We start from the raw sequence: 25,967 nt of genomic DNA, 5'->3' as shown, positions 1-25,967 counted from the left end.
CACAGCAGTGTGAAGAAAATGCACAGGCTCTGCAGCAATGCCTCAAAGAACTGGGGGGGGGTGGGGTGGGGGGACTTGTACCAAAATAATTAGCCATTTGATTTTATCGTTAGTTTTTTTTTTTTTTCAGGGATAGGCTGGGAGATGGACCAAACCAGGATTTCTCCTGGCTCTGTGCTCAGGGATCACTCCAGCATGACTCAGCAAACCATATGGGGTGCCTGGAATCAAACCTGGGTTGTTTGTGTGCAAGAAGTAAACACCCTGGTGGCTATACTATCTCTCTAGCCTTTATTATTCTTTAATCCACACCAGTCTTGTGTGTCCCAGAAAAATGAATCCCACATCTTAGAAAAGTGTCTATTAATGCTAGAATAAACCTTTAAGCATAACCTACTCCACCTAAACTACCCTTTTATAATAACCTGCCACTAACAGGAAACATCAACCTGCAGTGAGAGTAGAGTAAAGGTAACTAAATTTAAGAAAAAGTATGCCAGGGTGAATAACTAAGCAACACAGAGACAAATTCACTTGTATCTGTCATCACTTTTTGACTCCCCTGGGGTGAGCTGTCTTTCCATCTCGAGATTACTAAGAAGTCAGTTCCCTCAATCACTTTGTTTGTTTGTTTGTTTGTTTTGGTTTTTGGGCCACACCCGGCGGTGCTCAGGGGTTACTCCTGGCTGTCTGCTCAGAAATAGCTCCTGGCAGGCACGGGGGACCATATGGGACACCGGGATTTGAACCAACCACCTTAGGTCCTGGATCAGCTGCTTGCAAGGCAAACACCGCTGTGCTGTCTCTCCGGGCCCCTCTCAATCACTTTGTTTCCTGACAGCCCTTCTGATTTCCATAGTCCTTAGCTATGAGGAACCCAAAACAGAGAACTGGTGAGCAAGGCCAGCAAGTTAGAGAGGGGAGATCATATAATACTACCACAGAAGGATGACTCAGGACCCAACTCACTCTTGCTAGGCTCTACTGAGGAAGTGCTAGGCAGCTTTTGAGTCTGCAATGGGGAGTGAGGTCAACTTCTTAACTTAGTTGTTTCTCCGATACTAAATAACTGCCGAGTTGGATTCCCCTTGGAATCAGATGCTCTGGTTCAGCTTTAAGGAGAAGTTCTGGTTATCCCTTTACTTCTATCACTAGGATTTATTTTTTAAATAAATCATTTCCCTGGTAGATCTCAAGTTACCTGGACGTGATTACATCCTTATGTTCCACTTTTCTTTTTCCTTCTTTTTTGTAGGGGGAGCCTCAACTGCCATGCTCAAGGCTTATTCCTGGCTCTGTGCTCAGGGATTAACCCTGGTGGGGTTTGAGGGATCATATGGAGTGCATATGGTCAACTATGGGTCAGCCATATGCAAGGCAATCACCCTATGTGCTGTATTCTCACTTCAGCCTTTTTCTTAAGTACAATCTCATTTCTTGTCAATTTTCTTTCTTCAAAAAATTAACCAGGATTGAGTCAAATTAGCAGTCACCAGTATGGTCAGAGAAAATGTGTTCTGAGTAAAAACTGTGTGGGAATATACAGTATCCAATCATACTAGCTTTAATTTTTTGTTTCATTTTGCTTTTTGTTTTGGAGCCATACCTGATGGTGTTGAGTTTAGGTTGGCCACATGTAATGCAAGTGCCTTACTCACTCACTGTACTATCTCTTTGCCCATAATTTTAACTTTTGCTGCTCAAAATTTTGGTTGCTTCATGTTCTTCAGCCTTTTTTAAGCTGTCACTAATGGAACACAAAACTCAGGGTGTCTATCACTCATTGACCAAACTGCTTCTTGTATCCAGTGCCGGGCATTGAAACTAATGCACTTACTAAGAATTCTTGACTGTTTTTCTGGAATGAAGTGTAGCAACCAAGAATCCTCCAAAAGACAGTGAGGGGCAAAGGCAAGGTTATTCCTCTGTGTAGACTGAATACTCATTTACTAAGCAAAGAGATTCTGAATTCTCACTGTTTCTTATAATCAATGGATTTTTCCTCGAGTGAAATGACAATCTAAACATGAAATCAGGATCTTTGAGAGAGGTTTCTGATATCACTCCAGGAAATCCTCCAAAGGAAAACACCCAGAAGACTCAAGGACTGAATCTCCACAGAAAATCTTCCTCTGCATGGAGGTCCCCTGTTTCTGCAGAAAATTGACATGCTATCTAGACTTGAAATTTGATTGTGCTAGTATTGAGTGCAACAGTTTCTAAGTCCTAGCATCTAACTATCGATGACTTTGATAGTTGATCAGAGCCATTACTTTACATCTCAGTCAATAGATTGCTTCTAATTCTCCATGTTTATTACTCTTCCTCCAGGCTGCTCTTCTTTTGATGAGCAACATCCCAGTGGAAATGTTCATAGCTCAGGAATTCTTGTCTCTCATTCCAAGAAGGTGTCATCAGGACCACACAGAGCCCAAAGTCATGCACTTTCTGAATCATTCAACAAAGCCTGCAGGAATTTGACGGACAGCTTATAATTCAAATTGCTGACATAACTAAAGTGTTTGATGATGGTCTTCATTTAATCTTTGGGTGCTTCAGGAAACTTGTTGTCTTCTACAAGAAGCCCAGTCCTCACCATGTGCTCATGACGCACCAAGATTGGAGTGGGTTGAGGAGTAAGAATTAATGAAAAATACAGTTGTAGCATCTCAAATATAGGGAGCTTCTTAGTTTACCATTTGGGGTCTCATCCGGTTCCAAAACTTTTCAATATGGAAACACTTTCAGAAGTGAGCCTTCTGTTCCCACTCTGTCGGTGTGTGAATTTCTTTGTTTTGCATCACACCTGGCAGTGCTCATGCTTCCTCCTAGTCTTGTATTCATGGATCATTCCTGCTGGGGTGGTATTTGGGGGTGCTAATGTCTGATATAATTAGAGGGGTACAAAATGAGCACCTGAATATTTATACTATCCTTTTATTTTCTCTGTTATTTTTATTTCTATTTCAGTGGTGCATTGTAAGGTAGATTGTAGAGAGAGTAGGGTCGAAGCAAACAAGATAGGTTGGCCAATGAACCCTCTGCTAGGTCTTTCCAATGCCTCTTGATTTCAGAAGGGGGGGGTTACACCACTAGCTTTGCACACACACATGTTTCAAAAGGGAAAGGAAATATGTGGGGCCTTCAATTTCACCCAAATCCTCTGGGTTTTAACTTCCCAATGCAACCTATGGAAACAAACTCACTTCCTCTATCCTTGTGTGTTGGGGGAAGGAAAATGATTACTGTGGTCCTAGGTTAGGTGAAGGAGGAAATGATCCAGAGGGGATTCAGAGGCATGTTTATCATCTCTTATTCTATTAACTGTTGTCATCTCTTATTCTACTACTGTGGACGGGAGAGGAGAGATGGTCACAAACCAACAATGTAGATATTCTCTCACACTGGGTGTGAGATGCATGGGTGTGAACCATATTCAGAACCACTGAAGTTGAATGAGGTTGAATGAGTTGGAAGTGGTAGAGAGGACTCTTGTTTCTTGGTCAGGGTCTCTCTAACTTCACATTGTTAAGAATCCAAGTATGGATTATGATTTTCTCAGGGGTGGAGGCTAAACTTGTATTTTTATAAGCTTCTGGGGTAGCCAATTGGGTCATCTGGGGACCAAACTACAGGGCAAGGTTAGAAAACCTTCAATATTTTTAACTCATCTCAAACATTTCCAAACAAAATAAGGTGAGCACGTTCTTTCTATTGCTTATTTGTTTGGCTTCCAGTTAAGTTTAGGAGAGGGAAGGGACATGGAGGGCAGCTATACAAAAGAAGAGCCAAGAAACAAGGGCTCTGGAAAGCCCAGTTGCTTTGGATTTGGATAGTGAGATCTGTGGAGGAAACATGGTCTAGGGAAGGCAGATCAAATCAAGTCATCTAAATGACTAATATATTAAAGGAGCAGGAGTTTGACTGTGTTTCAACTTTATCTGAAGACACACCCATAAGTGTGGTGAGAATTAGTGGTAAAACAGTGACAAAAGCAACTCCTAATGCATCTTCAGAGAGACACTCTTTTGTGCTTATCTATAAGGCCATCATCATACCCCCAAATCTTGCTGGTATCCTTCATTCTACCAGTCTTTTATTTATTTTTTTGGATTAAGATGAAATGTACCCTGACTGTGTTGGGAGTCTGCTTCCAGAATAATCAAACGTTGTGGCCCTCCCAGGGGAGAAAAGGATGAAAACCCATCAATTCCCACCCCATGTAGGGTCTACATGCACATTGTAGAGACCATGGTGAGGCCATGATCCACAGTTGCTTCTTCTGGAAGAGAATCCACATGCTCCTTCACGATACAGGGTCAGAAGACATTTTGCTAACTGACGTAAAAGATCAGTAGACAATTTTTGTAGAAATTTGTCTTTGAGCTCCACAGAGGAAGCTATTGTGTATCAAGCCATGTCTCCTCTGCCCAGAAAACACAGCCAAACCAGGGTTGGGGGAGAGTAGGGTTCCCTTTAGAGACATTCACAAGTGCCTCCTCCTCAGGCTAAGATCCTATTCCACTGTGCTGGAGAACTGCTTTCCATGAGCAGAGCCCTGGATCTATCATAGAGGCTGGTCTGCAAGTTCTTGTGAGAGGCCTTCAACCTACCTCTGCATTGCACCTCTCACCTGTCTCTAAACCCTTCACAGCTGAAAGGTCTTGATAGGGCCACTTACAAGGAAGACTTGATTTGCTTTCTGGTGGGCGATGAAGCCAATGACCTGCAACCAGGGAAGTGTGTAATTATGCTCTGACATGGCCAGAAGAGTTGCTACATCTTGTCTCAGCACTGGCAAAGCGTCTACCCACACGGCCGTGACAGCTCTGGTCCGATGGGTCTGCACATTCCTTTAATGTCTCCCCAACTCCTTGTTGGTCCAGACTGTTGACTATTATAGGCTCAGTGCCTTTTCCTTGGCCTTTTTTTGGGTACTGCTTCAATTACACATCTATCTAATAATGCCTCATCGCTGTGAAGAAGCCATTATAGATTATGAGCTAAAGGCAATTATTTCTGGAAGCAAAATCTTGAACACAATTTTCTTTATTGTGTATGTGCTTGTGTATGTCTTTAACTTAAAAAGTAGAATAAACTCAAGACATATACCTATGGATAACTGTCATATCACTTGTCAGCATTGTTGGGGTCTGTGCCCATCAACACAATTCTCAAAAATAAAATGAAAAAAAAAAAGCCACACACTACTGCCACTATGCAGTGGAATTCATTCTCTCCTCTAGTATTTAAGAATGTTCTTAGTAGAAGTAAGGGAGCAGGAGAAATGTCTTGGGCACCAGGTACCACTGAGCCACCTCGGGCTCATTGAGAATGGGTCTGCATGGTGACTTTCTGGGGAGCAGGCCATTTACCCACAGGGGCACCTATATTTGAAAAGAGAGGGGCCTGCTCCCACTGGAGCTTGGCAGACAGCCTGGTGTTGGGTTGGTTGGTTGTGGGCACTGTACTGGATGCCAGAGCAGAACCCGCTGGCCTGGAAAGCAATGTTTGGTGCATGTGGCATGTCCTTCCTCACCCAATGTACCATTTCCAGAAGCTTCAGTCAATAGAACAATTCTGGGATCTTCTATGTCCATTAAATGAACAGTTATTTTGGTTTCTGGTTTTGGCACAGGGTGAGAGGTAGAGGCAGGTTTGGGGTCACATGTGATGGTCTCATGAGCTATTCCTGACTCTGTGTTCAAGGAGCTGCTCTTGATGGAGCTCAGAGATCAAATCTGGATCAGCCACATGTAAAGCACCTGCTTGCTGTACTGTCCCTTTGACCTTTGAATGAACAGTTTTTGTTTTGATTTGGCCCTTTCAAAGGTTAATCTTGGGCTCTGTGTTCAGAGATCACTTCAAGGTGACTCAGTAGACTAACTGAAGTGCCTGAGAGTGAATTCAGAGCAGCCGCACGTGAGATCAGCACCTTGCTCACTGTGATATCTTTCTGGCCCTTGAATCCATGGTTTTAAGTAAGCACCAATGTCTGTGCTACTAGGAGAAGTATGTTCACCAGCTCTATAAGCTTATATTGAAACCCTCACTGGTGATATACCTTCCTGCCTAGTTACCCTGAAGCTGCTTAAGTTATTTCAACCCCTTTCTCTTCCCAACGGAAGCCTCCTGCACTGAAAAACATGACCCCATTAAGAATACTTCTAAGGACAAGAATTAATATCTGCTCCTATAACAGCCTAAACACAAAGAACTTTTACTCCGGAGGGGGTTCAAACAAAATCAAACTAAACTGGACCAATTTTGTCAGGTGCTAGGGGACAGAAAGACACCAGCAAGGCCTTTGGGACTGATTCTGCCACATTGGTTGCCCAGCGGACACAGTCTTGTTTGTGTTTTCTTTTCCTTTCTTTCCTTTTTTGGTATTTGAGTCAGAGCTGGTGCTCAGGTGCTCAGGGCTCTGAAGCGACTCTTGGTGGTACTTAGGAACATCTCTGTGGTGCTGCAGATGTAACCAGGGTCCGCCATGCCTGACGCTAGTGCCAACAACATTTCCTCTTATGCTCCAGCCCCCAAAGAACATTTTCTTCCAAAGTACTGGGACTCAGAGCATTTCATAGGGAGGAGAGATAGCAGAAAAAAAAATTTTTTGGACCACACCCGGCAGCACTCAGGGATTATTCCTGGCTTATGCTCAGAAATCACTCCTGGCAGGCTCAGGGGACCATATGGGATGCCGGGATTTGAACCACCAACCTTTTGCATGCAAGGCAAACACCTTACCTCCATGCTATCTCTCTGGCCCCCAGAAAAAAATTTTAAAAATACTTAAAGCAAACATGAGAGGCTAGAGCACAGCAGGTAGGGCTTTTGCCTTACACATGGCCCACCTGGGTTTGATCCCAGAGTCCAGAGTCACCCAACCACAAGCAGGAATGACCCCTGAGCACAGAGTCATGACTAAACCCTGAACATTGCCAGGCATGGCCAAAAAACCAAACAACAAAAATACAAGAATAAGAGTGAAATTGTTTTGACACAACAGCCTAGAGTTGGAACTGAGACATTTCCTTCTGCTGGGGCTGAAGTGATAGTACAGTGGTGAAGGTGACAGGGATTTGATCTCCAGCATTGCCATAGGGTCCCCATATACCACCAAGTACCCCCATGAACCTCTGAATGCAGACCCAGGAGCACCGCCAAGTATGGCCCCAAATCTAAAAATAAAAGTTTCCTTTCTGCTTCCTAGATTCCATTTATTTTTTTTTAATTTTTTAATTTCTTTTGGGGGGATCACACCCAGCAGCACTAAGGAGTTACTCCTGGCTCTGCACTCAGAAATCGCCCCTGGCATGCACGGGGAACCATATGGGATGCCTGGATTTGAACCACCATCCTTTTGCATGCAAGGCAAACACCTTACCTCCGTGCTATCTCTATGGCCCCTCTAGATCCCCATTTATTGTAGCACAGAGACCCTGTCCCCTGCAACTAGCTCTATGTGCAAATGAGGAGTCCTGAGAAGCCCAGATATCCCATATCACCAGGCTCTGCCACACTTAATTTTTCACAGCAGGAGTTTCCTCCATGGCCATTGAAATGAGCCTGTAATAGGGACTCTCACCTAGTGTTGCCTGCTTGATTTTAGTCAATGAAGAGCATAAAGAATAAAGTTGGGGACCAGAGAGAGACAGTGCAGCAGATCAGGTGCTTTGCCTCAAATGCAGTGCACCTGGATCCAATCCCCCAAGCATCCTGTATCTCCTGTTTTCCTTAGCACCACCAGAAGTGATCCCTCAGTGCAAAGCCAGGAGTAAACTCAGCACTGCTGGGTGTGGCCACCTCCTAACCACCACCTCCAAATAAGAAGATAGAATCACAAAAAAACAAAACGTCAAACCAAACCAAGCTACTATTTGCGATTGCTGTTAAATCACAAAAGAAAGTGCCTTTACCAGCCTTCACAAATAAACCAAAACCAAGTTCAAGGACTGGAATGAGGTTGAGCTTTGCAAAGCTCAGTGAGCATGAAGCAACCCCCAAGGCCTGCACTGAGAGGGACCCCTGAGCACTTCTGGGTGTGGCACTAAAACCAACAAAATAATAACACCACCACTACCACCAACAATTGCAATAGTAGCCTGCAAAAAGCCTGAGTCTACTCTCTCCCCCATAGTCCTGCTGCTGAGAAAACCAGACCTCCGGCAGCCAGGATCTTTCACAGCAAGTTCTTGGGAGGGACAAAGTTTCAAGTACAGACCTGCAAGCAGCCCAAAGCCCATGTCCCAAGGATGGGGTGTAGGGGCTCAATTCTGCTTTGACCCAAACCAATTTCAACTGTTAGCAAACTTGGTTCAGCTCTGAGTACTTGGAAAGTATTAGATGGTCCCCAGGAGAGAGTTCTGTGGGTTGAGCACTATATGGCAGATTCTGGGAGCATTGAGTTTCATCACTAGTACTGTGTAGTTCCTCACATACTGCCAGGATAGACCCACAAACTGTTGGTAAAAGTCATTACTTGTATGTGGGTTACTGCCTCCCCCAGCACCTGCCCACCCAGGAAGTAGCTTTGGGGGTCCTAAGTCCAGCAAGAGAAAAGAAAATTAAGCCCCTAAAAATAGCATCTTTCAGTGAATCCTACTCTAAAAAAGAAAGACAACCACCAAGGAAAGAAAAAAAAACCCTAAAATGGTCTGTTGAATAATCTGTCCAGGATACAACTGTGCTCTGAGGACCCACAATTCCTTTGACAGTGACTCTGCCCATCATGGGTTGGTAACGCCCTAGTAGGGAGCAGCTTTGGACATGTGTCATTCCTGTATCCCAGCACCCCAATTCTTCAAAGTACTTGGGGCCCAGAAGCACAAAGGTTGGTGGTAAATAGGGAACCTCTATGCCATGGAGATCAATTCACATTTCTTGTTTTTTTTTTTTTTTTTCCAGTTGAGATGTAACTTTAGGTATTAGTGAAGCTTTGGTTCTCTTTCCTGCAGCTTAATTTATGAGGAAATGTCATGAGATTGAGAAACTCCCCACCTATCCATCTAATTGTTCAATTGTCTACCAACCTATGATCCTTTCTTCCTCTCTTTTCTTTCCTTCTTTCCTCCCTCTCTCCTTTTTCTTTCCTTCCTACCTCCCTCTTTTCTTTCTTCCTTTTTCTTTCCTTTCTTACCTTCCTTTCCTTTCTTTCCTTTTCCTTTATTTCCTTTTTCTTTTCTTCCCTCCCTCCCTCCCTTCCTTCCTCCCTCTCTCCCTTCTTCCCTCCCTCCCTCCCTCCCTTCCTTCCTTCCTTCCTTCCTTCCTTCCTTCCTTCCTTCCTTCCTTCCTTCCTTCCTTCCTTCCTTCCTTCCATCCTTCCTTCCTTTTCTTTCATTCTTTCATTCCCCCACTTTCCTTTCCATTCTTACCTTCCCCTCTTTCCCTTCTTCCTCCTCTCTTCCCTTCAGTGCATCTATCTAATAATCATCTATGGATTTATTTATCATCTATTTTCCTTTCTATTCCTCTATTTATCTATGTACCCAGATAATCTGTATATGTGCACATTCCTATCTCTTGTTGTTATCTCCCTCTACTACTTATAGCATTTTAAATAAGAGGAGACCAACATCTTCCAGATCCCAAATATATGCCTACTCTGTCCTTATTGAGTTTTAATAAAAAACAACAACTATGCAAGTCAAGTCTCAGAATATAGACTCTTTAGCTGGAGGTAGTGGATCTCAGGTTTAAAAGATGTCTGGCCAAAGCCTGGATTCCTTGAGTGAAGACTCTCTAGATACTTTCATGACTTCTTTGAGCCTAAGACACAGATATGTGTGTGTACATTCATCTACGTAAGTATTCTATACATATACAAAATGCATCTAAGAATAAAAGTTAACATCTAGACATATACTTCAGAAGCAGAAAGCAATGTCCCTGAGTTTGTTTAAATCTAGTTGAGCTATATGGCATTGGTCATGCACAAAACAATACTTTGAGATCGCACAGCCTAATGCTCTGTGGCCAACGAAATAGTCAAGTTTCAAAACATAAATTCCAGGGTCTGAACCTCAAGCAAGGGGCAAAACTGTTGCTCATGGTCTTGCTGTTGAGTCTAGGGGTGCCAGTGTGGTCAGAACCACCACTGTGAGTTATTATTTGGAGGGTCCTAAGAGATGTCATAGCTCTATAAAAGAGGAGCTGGGTCCTGAGCACTTCTGGGCCACCTGTACTTCAGAGACTCCCCAGTGACTGCTCCTGCATCTATATGCCTTTCCTCTAGCTGGGCCAGTTCTCTGGAGGGTTCCCTCATGCCTGGATTTTTAGGAGTTGTTAGGATGTGGAGCAAGCGGGAAAGAATGATACAGGTCCATCTTTCTGGCAAGATCACATTGTCATCAAAGCTAATGCACAAGCCACAAAGTACTCTTTCCACTCTGAAATTATGGTGGCATAGTTTATCATCAAACATGGATTTGTCCCTCCCCAGCCCCAACCCTTACATACACACACACACACACACACACACACACACACACAACCACACACACACACCTCACAATCTCACAGCTCAAAGATGCAACCAAGACCAAGTAATGATACACATAGTAACCGAGAGCCAATCCATAGAGAGAGACCTGCCAACGCCCCCCTCCCCCAGCCTTAATTCAAGCAAGCCATTCACCCAGCTATGTGATGAGGGACCAGTCGGAGCCAGAGGGCACCAGAGAGACACATCAGCAACACCAAGAGGCATGCAATGACCAGACGCATCGGCCCGTTGCCATGCTTTGATTGGGTCAAGCTCAGAAGACAATCTTTTTGGAGAGGTTGGACAGTTGGCGTTCCAGAAATCAAAGTGAAATTACAAACAAAAATTGGGGGTATGGGGGGCAGTCAGGATCATCCCTGTGCTTACCGAATGGTTCCTAAATGTCGAGGCAAGACGTTGGCTTAGTCCCATGACTATTGCCCACGAGACAGGGGGTGATGTGGCCTAATGGGGGTCAGGCCTTTCTTTCTCTTTGGGGGGAGCCTCTCAGTGCACATCAGCTGGTCTTCCTCCTGGGGCTCAGCATCCAGAAGCTCTCGGGGTGCTGAGAGTGTCAGGAGATGACGGCTAGTGGGTAGCCAGGTGCTCGTCAAGAACCCATTGGACAGAGCTAAGGCGATGGGCACTCAATGTTTACCAATCTTGGAATCTCTAATTTGCTGAGAGTTTAATTTGTGGTGTTAAAAGTAGAAGTTTACCAAGTTGGGCTAGCTGATGTCTTTTCACAGTCAAGATGTCTGAAGAGAATTTGGAAGGCAGTTTCAGCTCTGGACACTAGCTGCAAAGGACCCCAACATTCTCCCTTCCTCCTGAATTTATTTCCTACTAAGGAGGCATTTATTGGGGTGAGGATACTCTGTCATTCTGCCTGCCTTAATGAATGGTAGCTGCTGTGAGAGTGTCACCATCACTGCCCGAACAGAGGTGACTTTTTTACCTAGACTCCAAGAGGCACTGGGAAATTTGACATCTGACCCCAAATGTATTCCCTCACTTCCTTTTCTTTCACTAGGGACGAAAAAGCAAGGGGAACAGTGCCGTTGATGAAATCGGAGGGAGCATTTTGAAAAGATGATTCTCTTCTCATTTACTAAGTGCTGCCTTCATAGCCTGTATCACAAGTTCACATGGCCTGTGTCTTGCTTAGAATAAAGTTAAGTAGATCTAGCATTCAGTCTCCACAGCGACTGCCAAGACCTGAAGTCCACTTTTTGTTTTGTGCAAGGGGCCAATTACATGGACACAAATATATTTAGTTGGTTGTTTTGCTTTTATTTAAAAAATTACAGATTGCTTGTGGTGTACAGTCCAATAGTTAGAATCTTTTTCCAAGAAGGGCAAGTTGCCAATAAAGAATTTAAGTCCTATCAAAAATAACAGATTTTTATGCACCTATTTTTTATGCATATATGGGCCCCCCAAAGCAAGCAGCAAATCTAACTTGTTAGGTAAATGCACACAAAGATGACCAAATTATCAATTAATTTTTATCAAAGAAGAGGATTAAACACTTTATTTTTTTCAAATGTCTAGATTAATACTCCTGAAGAAAGCAATTTAAACGATATCTTTGCAACCTTTTTTTTTTTTATTTCCCCCAACTGGAGGAAAGGCACAATTCGACTGAGAAGCCCGATAAAAATCTAAAGAAATAAATCCGTTTAAGATTCTTATAATTATAGAGTAGGCCAAAGTTACTATGATGATAATTATAGACAAAGTGGGTGTTTGAGAATTTAGCATCTAGAGATATTTTCCTGAAAATAATTAAGGGGTGTCTCTGAACCACATCACAACAGATACTTGGGGGAATGTGCCTCGTGTAGAATTTAATTGCATGAAAGCCTTTTCACTTGGAGAATGATCTCAAGTATTTTCAGATTGTCATCATTCCTTATTAGCCTTCTTGACCTCCCAATTTTTCTAATCCAGTGTCAGTGCCTTGCTGAAAGCATCGGGCAGCAAACTAGCTTTGAGTCTTGGCTACTTAGACGGATAATGGATGCCTTGGGAACTAAGTTATCAACTGTGGGGCTTTCTTGGGCTGAAGGTGGGTGAGCCTGTTTGGGCTTTTTCTAAGCTCACCACCAGCTACTCTCATAGTCTGTGGCACAAGCCACAAAAGTTGAATGCTACAAAAGTTGAAGTATCAGGAGGTTTTCAAAGTGCAGCTTTGAGGGTCCAAGAATGAATTGGGCTGTGGGCTTGCGGCGCAAAGAGCAGAGCGCACACTCCGTGAGAAATGAAAATGAATTGCAGAGACAGCACAACAGAGCCAAATGGGGACGGCCCCCCAAATCATAGCACCACCAGGGTGGGGATGGAGGAATTACAGCTGCCAACCCCGCTCATTCCCAAGTCCAGACCACGCCTCCTTACCTGTCTGACCCAGCATGCCTCAGCCACACATGCAAACTGTTGTCACGACTGTTTGATTCATGAGACGGATATTTAAATGAAAGGAGTCATTGCCCCCCAAACAAACTCCTCTGTGACAGTTTATGCATGCAGAGCATCTGAACATCCACATTTGGGTCCCTCCAAAGACAGAGCCAACAACTTACATTCAATATAGCAACACTCTTTAGGGGGATGGTGTTTTTTTGTTTGTTTGTTTGTTTGTTTGTTTTTCTTTTTACTCAGAAATAGCTCTGGCTTGCCATTAGGAACCAAGTTATCTGTTCAACCTGGGTGAGGCAATAAAAAGCCCCCACCACTCCTTACCGTCCCCCCACCTCCAAAATCTCATTTGAGTATTTCTAAAACCCACTTCTGTGCCTTCTCCTGCCAGTTGTACATGTTCTGTGGATTGCAAGTCAAAGTTGGCTTATGGGGGGGGGGGAAAGAAGGGCTAGGGATGGGGACTGGAAAGAGCCCAAGGCACTGTCAAAGTGACAAAGGATTGACTTAAGAATGCCAGATGGACCCTCTGACCTTTGAAACTTTTTCATTCTTTGCATTTAAAACTTAAAATGCCATGGAAGGAATGTTTTCCTAGGTGCGGAAAAGTTGTTAGAGATAAAGGGGTGGGGGAGAGGGAGAGAACTGGGGTGCTTGAAATCCAAGTCAACCTGCAGGATCATTGTATTTCTTTCTGTGAGTTGACTGCAACTTGGGGGTTGGGATGAGCCCATGAGAAGGTCATGTGGGCCATGGTGGGAATGAGGATATCAGAAAATTGGGGCCATGCATTGACTGACTCTTGGTTTGTATTTGGGCAGCGAGGGTAAGAGCTGAGGCAATTGGACTGAGCCATGTCCCCTCCCCCCTATTGTGGTCCCCAGCTACCCCTTGGGCCTGGGCCCTGACTTTGGGGGCACTGCATCAGCTGGCATGCTTTTGTTCCCAAGACAGAACAAGATGAACCACAGCCCCCAACATTTAAATTCCTGGCTAGGATGTGCTCAAGCATGAGAAAGGTCCTTACCTGTCACTATAGGCAGCAGCCGTGGCAGGGGTGGGCTGGGCATAGCGGTAAGCAGCGTAACCACCCTACAACACAAGGATAAATAGGGTTTAGGAAGGCAGAAGATGCTCCCACACTGCCTGGTGGGGGGCCTGCTGTGAGGCCCCCAACCAGAACAGCAATCATCCCATATCTACTGATCTCAAGTAGAGGTTCCTGAAAGCTGGGTGTGGAGGTGGAAGTAGAAAACACAGAGAAGGAGCCAGCTGGGTGTTAAATATTAGCAGGTGGCAAAGGTTTAGGGTGAGAAGGGGGACCCTTTTGGAAAGAATAAAGCCAGAGGTATTTAATCGATGTTAATGTGGATATCTAGGGGTGAGACTACTGAAATGCTACCCTTGGCTGAACTTTCCAGATTTGAAAAATTGATGATGGCTTTACCGTCTGCTGACACGTGAGGCATTTTTAATGTTTTATCCAAACAACCCTCAATTGCTTTCTTAAATATCAAACAGGGTCCTAGTCAGAGGCTTTCTCCCTACCCTGCCTTTATCTTTTCTGGCATAAAATCATGGTCACCTTTCATTAGAAACATTTGCATAATATTATGTTTCTGAAGGTTAACCAGGAAAACAGCCCAGAAAGACCATCTTCGGCTTTTCAAAGAACGTGTCATTCAAAAAAAAAAATTATCCAGAGATTGGGCTCCAACTTCTTTTTGGTTGAAGGTATCACATAAGATGCTGATGAGAAATTGGGTGTGCAGAAATGATATAAAGTCTTTGAATTTGTAAATAAATTTATTAGGAGAGAAGGGAGAAAGAAAAAAAAACCCTGAAAAATAATTAACATTTAGTGTATGCACCAGTAATTGCAATTGTTCGATTAAGCAGAGGACAAGCAAATGGGCAGATTCCGAAGGAATCATGTTCAGTGGAGCATTGATTAACAAACTGTGAAAATAACAGCTTCTTGCTCAGCCAACCTCAGCCATCTATCAACCACTGTTGGATGATCTCAGCACAATTAACAAACAGGGTCCAGGCTCCACAGATAACTTCAGGACCTGGCAGATGCTAATTAGAATGCCCATCCCATTAGCCTCTGGGGCTACAGTTCACACCCTCACCATAATGGGCGCTTCAAACAGACTAGAGCACCTAGTAATAAAATGATGCCCAAGTCCACAGGCATCTTCAAATAAAATTGTGACTGCAGGCTGGGGTTTCCCATTTGACTTCATGAATTCTCTTCAGGGGTACATGAGGTATAACCTAGAAGAATGAGGAAACTGCTCAAAAGCATCCTTCCAGATGGAGGTAAGAAGGTGTTAAAATGTAGTGTAGCTGGTTTGCTCTGTACATGCCCTGGGAAGAACAGGATCCTGGAAGGCTGCTCCAGACATAGAGAAGCGCCTTGTCATTCTAGCACCAGCTCATGGCACAGACATGAACTGAGAGCAGGTTAGGCTACCAGATTTCTGGTGTCCTGTTTTCTTTTGTGACATTCTGCTTGCCATTCATGCAGGTGTATGAGTGAACAGGGCGAGAAAACTTAACAGGCAACACAAGGCTGGGTTGGGTCCGCCAAGTGTTCAGAACATTGGCCATAATCAGTTAAAGCTTTGGAGAACAAAAACAAAAACAATGTGTGTGGGATTTTTTTCTCACTCCCAGAATTCCAAATGAAGGGCAAAAAAAAAAAGTGTCCTTGCAGAGATATTTATTTACACATAGGGCCATACAATAAATATCAAGGTCGGGGGCAGGCAGACTGATAGCATAGTGGGACAGCATTTGCCTTGAACAAGGCTGACCCAGGTTTGATCCCAAGCATCCCATATAGTCTCCCCTAGCCTGCCAGGAGTTGTTCCTGAACACAAAGCCAGGAGTAACCCCTGAGCACAGCCAGATGTGATCCCTAAAATAAAAAAAAAAATTAAGGCTCGCTTGGGGACTGAATGTGGCTCCCATAAAGACATCAAGACAAGGCACCCTCTTGTATTGATGCCTATTATTTCTCAATACAAGGAGGTCACGATCCTGATAAAGTGGGCTAAACAGAAACTGGATGATAGCACAATGGGGTGGACATTTGTCTTGCATGAGGTTCATGTAGGTTTAATCCCCAGGATCCCATATGGTTCCTGAGCTTGCCAGGAGGAACCTCTGAACACTACTGTGTGTGAACTCCAAAACTAAAAAAAAAAACAAAAAACCCACAAAGTGTGCATAGCAGCTGCAGGGTGGGAGTACAAATTGGAGACTCCTTAATGCCTTATGCCAAGACATAAATGGGCCTCTAAGCCTGGAATCTTCTGTTAGGCAACTGTGCTTTCTGGGAAGCCCTAGAAAGAAAGACCCCCGCCTCTCTCTATTGGCATGAGACATGTCTCTCTCAAGAGAGAGTTTTTGTCTGCAGGCACAGTGGCCCAAGTCCTAGCTCTGCCTTTGCTGCTTAGGACTTTGCCAGCCTTGGAGAGCCAAGGAGCCTGACATCCAAGTGGCCCTCGCTGGGCTGGCATCTGTGGAGCCCAGAGAGAGACTGTGAGGTGCAGTTAGTCAGCAGGTGTCTGAAGGCTGTCAGGAATATGCCACCCCCACGCTGTCCAACATGCAGCCCACTTGTCCTAGATGACTGCTAGGTGCCTGAAATATGGCTGGGATAACTGATTCCTTTTCCTGGGCCTGCCACTGATGTCTACTTTAATGTCACTGTCAATTGTGATCTGGCAGAATGTGCATAAGTGGCCCCCGAAACATGCACTAATTGTACCAAGGGTGTGTGGGAGGCCTTCCCTTCACAGCATGCCTTGGACAGGCTTTGTTTGCTTACTTCTCTAGAAAAATCCATGTTGGGGGGATGTCTGAGGGTGTGTATGGACTTAGTGGGTATAGAATGATTCCTAATACAAGTCACCTCCTGAGCTCTCTAATAGGGCCCTTCATCCATATTATGACTCTGTGTCTGAGCTGAACCAGCAGCACTGGCATCAGCCCCAATGAGAAGAAATGGTGGCCACCAATGATTCTAGGTATATTCCGATGAAGGTGACCTTGAGCTAGGTACATTCCTTTTCTTTCTGGCTTTTCAGGCCACACCCTGTTTGATGCTCAGGGGTTACTCCTGGCTAAGCGCTCAGAAATTGCCCCTGGCTTGGGGGGACCACATGGGATGCTGGGGGATCGAACCGCGGTCCTTCCTTGGCTAGCGCTTGCAAGGCAGTCACCTTACCTCTAGCACCACCTCACCTCACCAGAGCTAGGTACATTCCTATTGTTCCTGAATGAACCCCTGTAGTGGGTGGGGCCATTCACCATCATAGTTCACCTGCTGTGGGATATATATAATATATATACACACATATATATGTATATATATATTTTTTTTATGAGTGAGACACCCACACACACACAGTCTGATAGGGTGGTGCAAAATATAGAGTGGGAGGGACAGAGTGTATGTGTCTTTCAGTCCATGTACAGAAAGAAAAGCCACTGCAGGGCCATTCACTAAAACTTTCTCTTTGCAAGGCAAGGCATTTCAGTACAAAATAGGCATTTTGGCAGCCTCCAAATTTCATTCATTAAAATGACATTTACATGAATATTTAAAAAAAAGATAAGTTTAAATACAAAACCTCACTAGTTAACTTATCGAAATAACACACAGGTCTTAATTATTTTGTCCTCTGCTGGGTCCCAGCCTTCCTTTAATTCCTATTACATTTCTTATTTAAAACTTGATTAATTCTCCCAGAAAAATCAATGTACTTTCTTAATTGATTTAATACCAAGCAAAGATGAGAATTGTAGGCTATTGGAAAACCCATGAAACAAAACCTTTACTGATGAACCTTAATTTTTACACTTTTTTCCCATTTCACAGGTTAAGTGTTGGTCATAGCCCATATTTAGAGACCCAACCAGCTATATCCAAAGAGTAGGGATGGCTCCCTTGTCTTCTTAGATCTTTGTTCCTCTGGCAGTTGCTTCAGAAGTAAGAGAGAGGTTCATATGCATATCTAATAAATAAATGAGATATTCCCATGTTCTATTAACTATGCTGATCCCTAAAGATGATATTCCCAGAGGGCTGGGACTTAACCATATGCCCACAGATTCCAGGAGCCTACTGCAAATTTTCTCAGACAATTGGTTCAAGAACATCCTCTTTTCCCAAACTTAGGTCCACTGAGTCAGTATATGTGTGTGTTGAGGTGGGAATGAACCATTCAAGTTGGCCTCTATTCTGAAGCACTTGTGAGCTGGCAAAAACTTTTGAGTGTTGCCAACAGATGTCAGGCACAGTATCAGCCCATGTCCTATGACATATCCTGACAGTTACTTGGATACATTGTGCTCAGAGAGATCAGTGGACTATCAGTAGCAGAGGAGGGGACGTATTTACAAGCAGCCCTCCTTCATCTGGAAGAACTGCCATCTGACCTGGAAAATTCAGTTAAGTCTTTTCTCCTCCTGTGTCAAAGACCCAATCCCCCTCCAGAAACCAGCTGGTTAGTAGGATTTCAGAGCAAACCCAGAGTCAGAGAGAGGAGGAAGTCTCCACCAAGCGAGATTTCATACCTGCAGTAATTTATTGCCATACACTGGCTCTTGATACACTACTCTATAAGGAAACAGAAATGTAATGTTTTCAATGTAAAAATAAAATCAAGAAAGAAAATGCATAAATCAGACACATTCCTGAGCAATTCATTTACAAGTTTGCATCCCTTAACTTTCTCGAGACCCAAGGGGGACCCTGCCAAGAGTCAAGGAGGAGACCTGAATAAACCTGAACATCTCCCATTTCTGGAATTTGCAGAAGCAAAGGTGTGTGGGAGGGTGTGGGGGGAACCAGGTAATTGTGCTTGGACTGTAATCTGTATTTAGTTTTGAAAGAAGAGAAAAGGGTACTTGCTTGGCTTCTTACTCTGTGTGTCTAACAAGTGAAGGTTTTAAACCTCTCTATTCAGCCCCTGAGTAAATCATTTTAGGGGATCTCTGAGAATTTCACTTTGACCCCCAAATTTGGAGTCAGGTATTCATATTTAAATTGGTATTAAAACCCAACCTCATCAATCCCTGATTTTATTCAGGACTCATATCGACTGGAAGCAGAGTTGCATCCATGAATAACTGAATTTCATCAAAATTACCAAGACAACTTGGATAAGATCTACTGCAAAAATTTAGGGGTGTGTGTGTATGTGTGTGTGTGTGTGTGTGTGTGTGTGTGTGTGTGTGTGTGTATCTATACTGAGCAAGGCTGTGGTTCAAAGGTCATGAACATTTCCTTATTTCCTTCTCTCAAGTCCTATTTGGACACAGACTCTCTAGACCCTCGCATGGACAGGAAACAGGTTTGGAAATGAGAATGATTCATGGGCTTATCTTTCAGGTGCAAGTTTTCACTTCCTGTGAAGAGATAGTTGTAGCAGTATTGGAAGAGACTGTTCTGAAAGTATGCACATCTACACTTCAATAAAAACCTATCCATGTGTACACAAGCATACCTAGATGCACAGATACCTTTCTATTTGTTATTTTTTTGGGTTTTGAGGAGGCCACACACAGTGGTGCTCAGAGGTTACTCTTGTCTCTGCACCTGAATTGCCCTATAGAAAACACTTCTGCTCATGCTCAGAGGGCTGGGCTTTGTGAGTAGGGACCAAGCCTAGGCTCAGAACCAGGCCAGGGAAAGAGAAAAGATGGCTTGAATAAAGGCTGAATGCTCAAGTGGGTACCTGTGTTGGCAGGCAAAGCTTTTTGCCAAAGCCATTAATAAAGAGAGACAGACAGACAGACAGACAGAGAAAGAGACAGGATACAGAGAAAGAAAGACACACAGAGAGGTCTTTCTAGGGATATTATATTAAATAACTAAATGCATGTTGTTGTTTTGGTTTGAGGCTACACCCAATGGTGCGCAAAAAATCACTCCAGGTAGGCTTTGGGGGGGACCCTATGCAATGCAGGGGATTGAAACTGGGTTAGCCATGTGCTAGGTGAGTGCTTCTACCCCTGACCTCTCTCCCTTGCCTCATTAATTGCATCTTTGAAGGAAACATCCAAACCATCAGCCATGAACATTGCTTCCTCTCTATAGTTGGGATGGAGAGCTGAGCCCAAGATCAATATTGAAAACTGGGGGAAGAAGTCACTAGAGCAATTCTTGGGTGTGGGCATGGAAAGAGCTTTCATGTAAAGACTTTAGGCCACTGTTTTGGGGGGCCAGGAGGGGTCCCAATATTGGTATTTCTTGTGCTGGATGCTCAGGAACTCACTGCCCTCCCCACCAGGAGGAAGAGCTGGACAAAGGCTGCCCATTCAGGACTTTGCAGCAAACTTGCAAACAGAATGGCTCAGGAGGCCCCCAGGTTGCATGCACGTTAATGGGTACTTACATAAATGTCTGCACCATAAAATCCATCCTGGTACACAACACTGCAAGGGCACACACACAAAGAGAAACGTCCGGATTAGTGCATTCCCCATGCAGCACCAAGGCCCTGCCCATCTGCACATGTCCCCTCACAGGCATGTGAAGGGCCAGTCTGTGCAGGGCTTCAGGAGGTTTGGAGGTGACAGCAGTGCTTGAGACTGAAAAAAATCAGAATTAAGGAGATGGGGGGATAAACCCAGAATTTGGCACATCATAGGAGAAGTGGGGTACCAGGTAGCGCCCACTTTGTCAGGCTGTGGGAAGAAGGGATAAATATGCCAAGGGGGGCTATTTTCATGGCCTCTGCAGTTGGGGCGATCACATTCAGCATTCACTTAATCCTCACTGCTCCCTCAGTCTGGCACAGCACCCCCAACATCATCTGCGTACATAAACGTGCTTGACCAGGCAGGGAATCTTTTCATAATTTCAACCCAGAAAATCATTTTAGGGGGCGATTTATAAGACTTGTGCAAATTCCAGTGGGGTCTTGATAATGCTGCACTTTGAATAGAGCTGGAAGAATCCGTGTAGCTGATCAGGGTGGCTGCTCCTGGCACTCTGGATTCTAGGATCACAGCAAACTCAGGTATGGCCCCCATGGATAATCGGACTTCCCAGTGGAGACAAGGGCAGGTCCACTTCTGAGGTCTGCTGCTGGTTACTAAAACGCTGCTTATTTCCAATCCCTTTTTCAAGTCCCCTGAAACCAGTGCCCAGACTAGACCTGCTCTGTGGGCAGGACCAAGGCTTGGTGAATGGGTCTAGCTGGAAGAACCAAGGGTAGCACAGGAGAAGGGCAAATCTTCAAAGTACTGAGCAAGGGAAAGAAGTCCTACTTGAAGAGAGAGATCTGTCTGGCACATCTGGGCACATCTAAGCACAGGGAATACTGATTTGTCCATCACTGGAGCTGTAATAATGCTTTGGCCAGAACAAAATGCAAATGCACGTCTCATTTTCTTAAAAAGGTAATAACACTGGTTAAATATTTGGACAGAAGCAAGCAGGGAATGATTGTATTAGAGTAAATGAGTTAACTGAGGGGGAAAAAATAAAGAAGAAAAAGAACTGGCTGATCAAGCTACATCATTTGTTTGTGTAATACAGTTTCCCAAATAGCTTCTAAAGGAAAGGTGAGTTTTAAAATGTTCCACCTTACTAGCCCTTCCAACCAGAAAAATAAATTATAGTTTCAGTGCATTTTAATCTGGCTGATTTGCAATACCTCTAAGGAGGACTCATGAACTCACAATCATTTTTGTGTAGAAATAGGGGTGTGTGTGTATATGTGTGTGTGTGTGTGTGTGTGTGTGTGTATGAGAGATCATAGAGAGACAGACAGATAGACAGAGAAAAAAATATCTTCCCCAGAGGCAGGAAGGAAAGAGGGTGGGAGGGAAATTAGGGACATTGGTGGCAGAAATGTACACTGGTGAAGGAGGTTGTAGACTGTACGACTCAAACTCAATCATAAACAACTTTAAATTGTAAAAAAAAAAAAAAGGAAAAGAAAAATTCAAGTGTATTATGAACAACATTGTAACTTCAATGTTTAATTAGAAATTCACAAGAGAAACAAGCGGGGTGTGTGTGTGTGTGTGTGTGTGTGTGTGTGTGTGTGTGTGTGTGAGAGAGAGAGAGAGAGAGAGAGAGAGAGAGAGAGAGAGAGAGAGTGTCCAAGGGTATATTCTAGGGAAAGTCCCTGTCCTAATTAGATGATCAAAGGCATCTGTTTACTCAGTATGTGGTCCCTGCCTCTCCTGGAGAAAGTTCCAGAAGCGCTGGGCAGGGAAGCATGTGGTTGATGCATTGGTTGGTCACTAGAAAGGCCTTCCCTTGGGCTGTCCAAGGGAAAAGTACTGTCTTCCCTGAGGCAAGTAGTTTCCAAATAGTTTCTTAGAAGAGAGGGGCAGTAAGAAGGTGGCATCATGAGGTTTTCCGTAGGCCAGCCGGGGGAGGAGGGGCTGATGGCCCAGCTTAAAGCCTGTCATTTATCTTCTTAAAAGGGGTCCTCAAAGGACCTCACCTGGACATTCACATGACACCCTTCCTGATCACAGGACATGAGAATAAATTGTGACCCCCCACTCCATCTTCTGTCCATTCGAAAGAAAGTTATTCACAGGCTCTGTTTGGCCCCAGAGTCTTGGAGCAGCAAGAAGGGTGCTGAACTGAGGACCCCCCTGGAGGACTTTAAGACTGCAGGACAAGCTCCACAGATTCCCCCAAGCTCTGCTTTTGGGGTCCAGCAGCAACAAGAAACCCACATGATTCTGGGGTCACCTGTCCCTACTCACACTTCTTTTTGCACAAAACTGTGGATTACTTCTTTTTCCTAGTGTCAAACTTGGAGGAACACCCCCATGCTCTTATCTTCTCCATCTTAAAATGCCCCTGATCCCTTCCTCAATGGCAGTCACATATGCCAGAGAACAGGGTCACCTCCCTTGTGATGGGGGGGCACCCCAAACTGTCTTGGGAGACAGCAAAGTAAGCAGCAGGCCCTCCTAGCAACTTGTGCAAACCTTCAGTTTTTCTCTTTGGCTCTTGGGTGGTACTCAGGACTTCATCATGGCTCTAGCTCCAGGGGTCACCCCAGGTGGGGGTTCATCTGGCTTGAACTCAGGTCAGTGGCATGCAAAGCTAGCACTTTCTCTTTGAGACTAATATTTATTTGATCTTAAGACAATGGTGTGTTGCTTAGATATGAGGGAGCTGAGAGAAATGTCCTGCCCTGTGATTTCATGGTTGTGGGACCATGACAGGGTGTGGTCAAGCAGACCCAGGGGCCACAGGAAATACTACACTCCAATACTACAAAGGCCCAATGGTATGTGGGTAGGGTCTGTCAGGGTCCTAAAGATGGGGAATCATGTAATGGCATCAAGTGTGACTTCCTCATTCCAGTTGTCATCTGCTCAGCAAAGAGGCTCAGTTCACCATCCTGGCCCAAATGATCAGTAGCACTGTTGGGGTTCTCTTAGGGATCCACCTCCACAGCTGTCCCCTAATATTCTTTTCCCGAATTGGAGCAGCCCTGCTCTCTGCCTAGCAGACCTGGCATTGCTGAGTCTGAAACCTGACAACAACGTTCCAAGGGGCCCAGCTGACCGCCAGCTGATGGCAAGTGGGTTATGCCAAGACATTAGTGTGATATCTATGTGAGAATAAACTGTGTAGCTTCACTTCCATTTTATTTCTCTGTTCCACAGAGAAGGAGATGCTGTAGCTACTTTTCCCCCAAAGCAGCTGTGACCACTGAGTAAGAGAGAATGAGGGTTTTCAGACCAATGGATGAGGAGACACCTGGGCCTTGGCCTTCCTGGTTCATGTGTGTGGTGTTAGCAGGTCCATGAACCTAGAAAGCTACATGTGTTGGTGGTGTCCCCACTTTGAAGTGTATTGTGTGGCATTAGGCATAAATAGGTTTATCTTTGCTAGGCCTTTTGGGTCTAGAATAGAGGCCTCAACAGGATGTCTGAATTGGCTTGCAAGAATTTCTTCTATGAAATCATCTGCAGGACATTTGAATTTCACATACAGGCACTTGGAGCAGCCAGAAGAAGTTAGGGCTCTTTCATCTTTAGTTTGTTTTTATTTACACCTTTTAGGTGAAAACATCTTTTAGCTGTGTTTACTGAGAAGCACTGACCCTGTGTTCAACAGTGCTGTAGAAATCAGACCCATTGTTCCTTCCTCCCTCTCTTTCTTCCTGCTTCAGGAATCCAGACTTTTCCCTTTCTCTTTCGATCTGTGGTATTGAAACACTTCGCAATCTCTACTTTGAGATGATGAGAGGTGAATAAATAATAGGGGGATAAGTGTCTTCTTTTCTCTTCAGTGTAATAGAGGGATGATCTAGGCTGATTCAGCCTTTCTCAGAGAGATTGATGAGCCACAGAGCAATGAAAATGTTCGTTGAACCCCCAAATAGCACTACATTCTTTCCACAGCCCATAGAACTTCTCATTGCCTAGGGAAACCAGGTGCCAATTTTTCCCGGAGCATCCCTGAGCCCCCCTGAAAGCGACACTGGGAATTGGGGCCTGAAAGCTGGTTTTGAGGGATGTCTGTGTGGCCAAATATCTTCAGCAATGCCCTAGTTTCCCTGGCCAGGTGCCATTCCATGTCCCACAGGGATGTGACAACCCAAAATGCTGCAGATTTTCTGAAAGTCCCCTCTGGGTATCAGTCCCCCCTCACCCCCAACTTAACTAGCCTTATGCCTGTCACTTCTTCAGAGGCATCCTACTCTCCCTGACTCTGGGTGGGGAGGCCCGAATATTCTAGAAGTATCCCAGCAGAAATGCAGACCAATTTCTGAATCACAGCCCTCCCTCCCAAATGGCACCATTCTGACTTCTGGTTACTCTTCTGGAATATTCGGTTGGCAACACCAAAGCCCATGCACAGACAGACCAAGCTGGGAGTGAGATGGTAAGGTAATCAGGGGGTCGTGGGGTACATCATTTTGCAGATTTCTAGAAGAGAGTGAAGTGGCTGTGGAGAAGCCAACACTCAAAGAAGCCAATTCCAAAGCCACTGGGTGCTTCTTGTATGTCTGCCCTCACCTCCCTATCTGATTTTCTCTTCTATAAGCCACACATTCATAAGCATTGAAGCATAGCTAGCTTGGGGGGGCCAGGTGCCAGACCATCCCATGACCCTGAGGCCTATAAACTTCACAGCCCCTCCATGGAGGACTTGGGAGTGATGGGGCTCCACCTTCCTTAATAAACAGCTGTTGGGGATGGCTGGAGCTGCATCTTGGGCCGGAACCATGTCTCTGGTTCCCAGCACCCCATCTCAGAGTCTCAGAGGATTTACATAATGACATGTGACATGTAGGACACTGCAAGGCACCAACCATGACGGGACAAATGACACTCATTTTTCAAGCCTCTGCAAGGTGCTCACGGCAGGCATACGGGTGACATGCTGGGGTGCTTTCTGCTAGGACAGTCAAGGCTTGCAAACAAAGGGGGGGGCTGCTGGCAAGGAACCCCACTTACCCGCCGTATGCCGGGATCGGGGGTGGGGGCGCTGCAGCCCTGAAGGTGTTGTAGAGGGTGCGGCCACGACCGCGCAGATGCGCCCCTCGGTAGGCAGCGGCTGCAGTGGCGGCTGGATACGGGAAGCCGGGCACTGTGGACAGAGTAGAGAATGTGGCTGTCAGGGACAAACTGACCCCCCAGAGACGATGGCCCCAGAGCCCCAGCATGAAGGACGAAACAGAACAAAGTATGTTTTAGTTTCCTTTGGATACCACAGCTGATGGCCCAGGGGTCACTCCTGACAGCACTTGGGGGACCCTATGGGATGCTGGGGGATCCAACCCCAGTTGGCTGCATGCAAGGCAAACACCCTCCACACTGTGCTATTGCTCTGGCTCCTGGCAAAGCATTTTTTTTTCCTTTTTGGTGTTTGGGCCACAATTGGCCCAAATGCTCAGGCATTACACCTGGCTCTATGCTTAGGAATCACACCTGACAAGCTCAGGGGACTATATGGGATAACAGGGATCCAACCCAGGTTGAACATGTGCAAGGCAAACACCCTCCCACTGTGCTGTCACTCCAGCCACCATCTTTTACCTTGATAGACATC

General features: G+C 44.9%; 2 protein-coding genes across 9 annotated transcripts in view; one reads left to right on the top strand and one right to left on the bottom strand.

The window, feature by feature from the left end:
• Nucleotides 1–25,967, bottom strand: part of RBFOX1 (RNA binding fox-1 homolog 1) — a 986,153-nt gene that overhangs the window by 16,102 nt on the left and 944,084 nt on the right. For all 8 annotated transcript variants that reach the window (XM_049768478.1, XM_049768477.1, XM_049768482.1 and 5 more), the window contains 3 exons: nt 25,373–25,505; nt 20,320–20,359; nt 13,932–13,996 (listed from right to left, as the gene is read on the bottom strand). In XM_049768478.1, the coding sequence (XP_049624435.1) occupies nt 13,932–13,996; nt 20,320–20,359; nt 25,373–25,505 (238 nt within the window). The remainder of the gene's footprint in view (nt 1–13,931; nt 13,997–20,319; nt 20,360–25,372; nt 25,506–25,967) is intronic.
• CARHSP1 (calcium regulated heat stable protein 1) overlaps nt 1–25,967 on the top strand; it is a 1,067,514-nt gene that overhangs the window by 660,308 nt on the left and 381,239 nt on the right. The window lies entirely within an intron of this gene.

Source organism: Suncus etruscus, chromosome 2, assembly GCF_024139225.1.
Source record: "Suncus etruscus isolate mSunEtr1 chromosome 2, mSunEtr1.pri.cur, whole genome shotgun sequence".
Taxonomy (NCBI): Eukaryota; Metazoa; Chordata; class Mammalia; order Eulipotyphla; family Soricidae; genus Suncus; species Suncus etruscus.
Note: the sequence above shows the minus strand (reverse complement) of the source record. Positions and strands in the feature narration are given on the sequence as shown.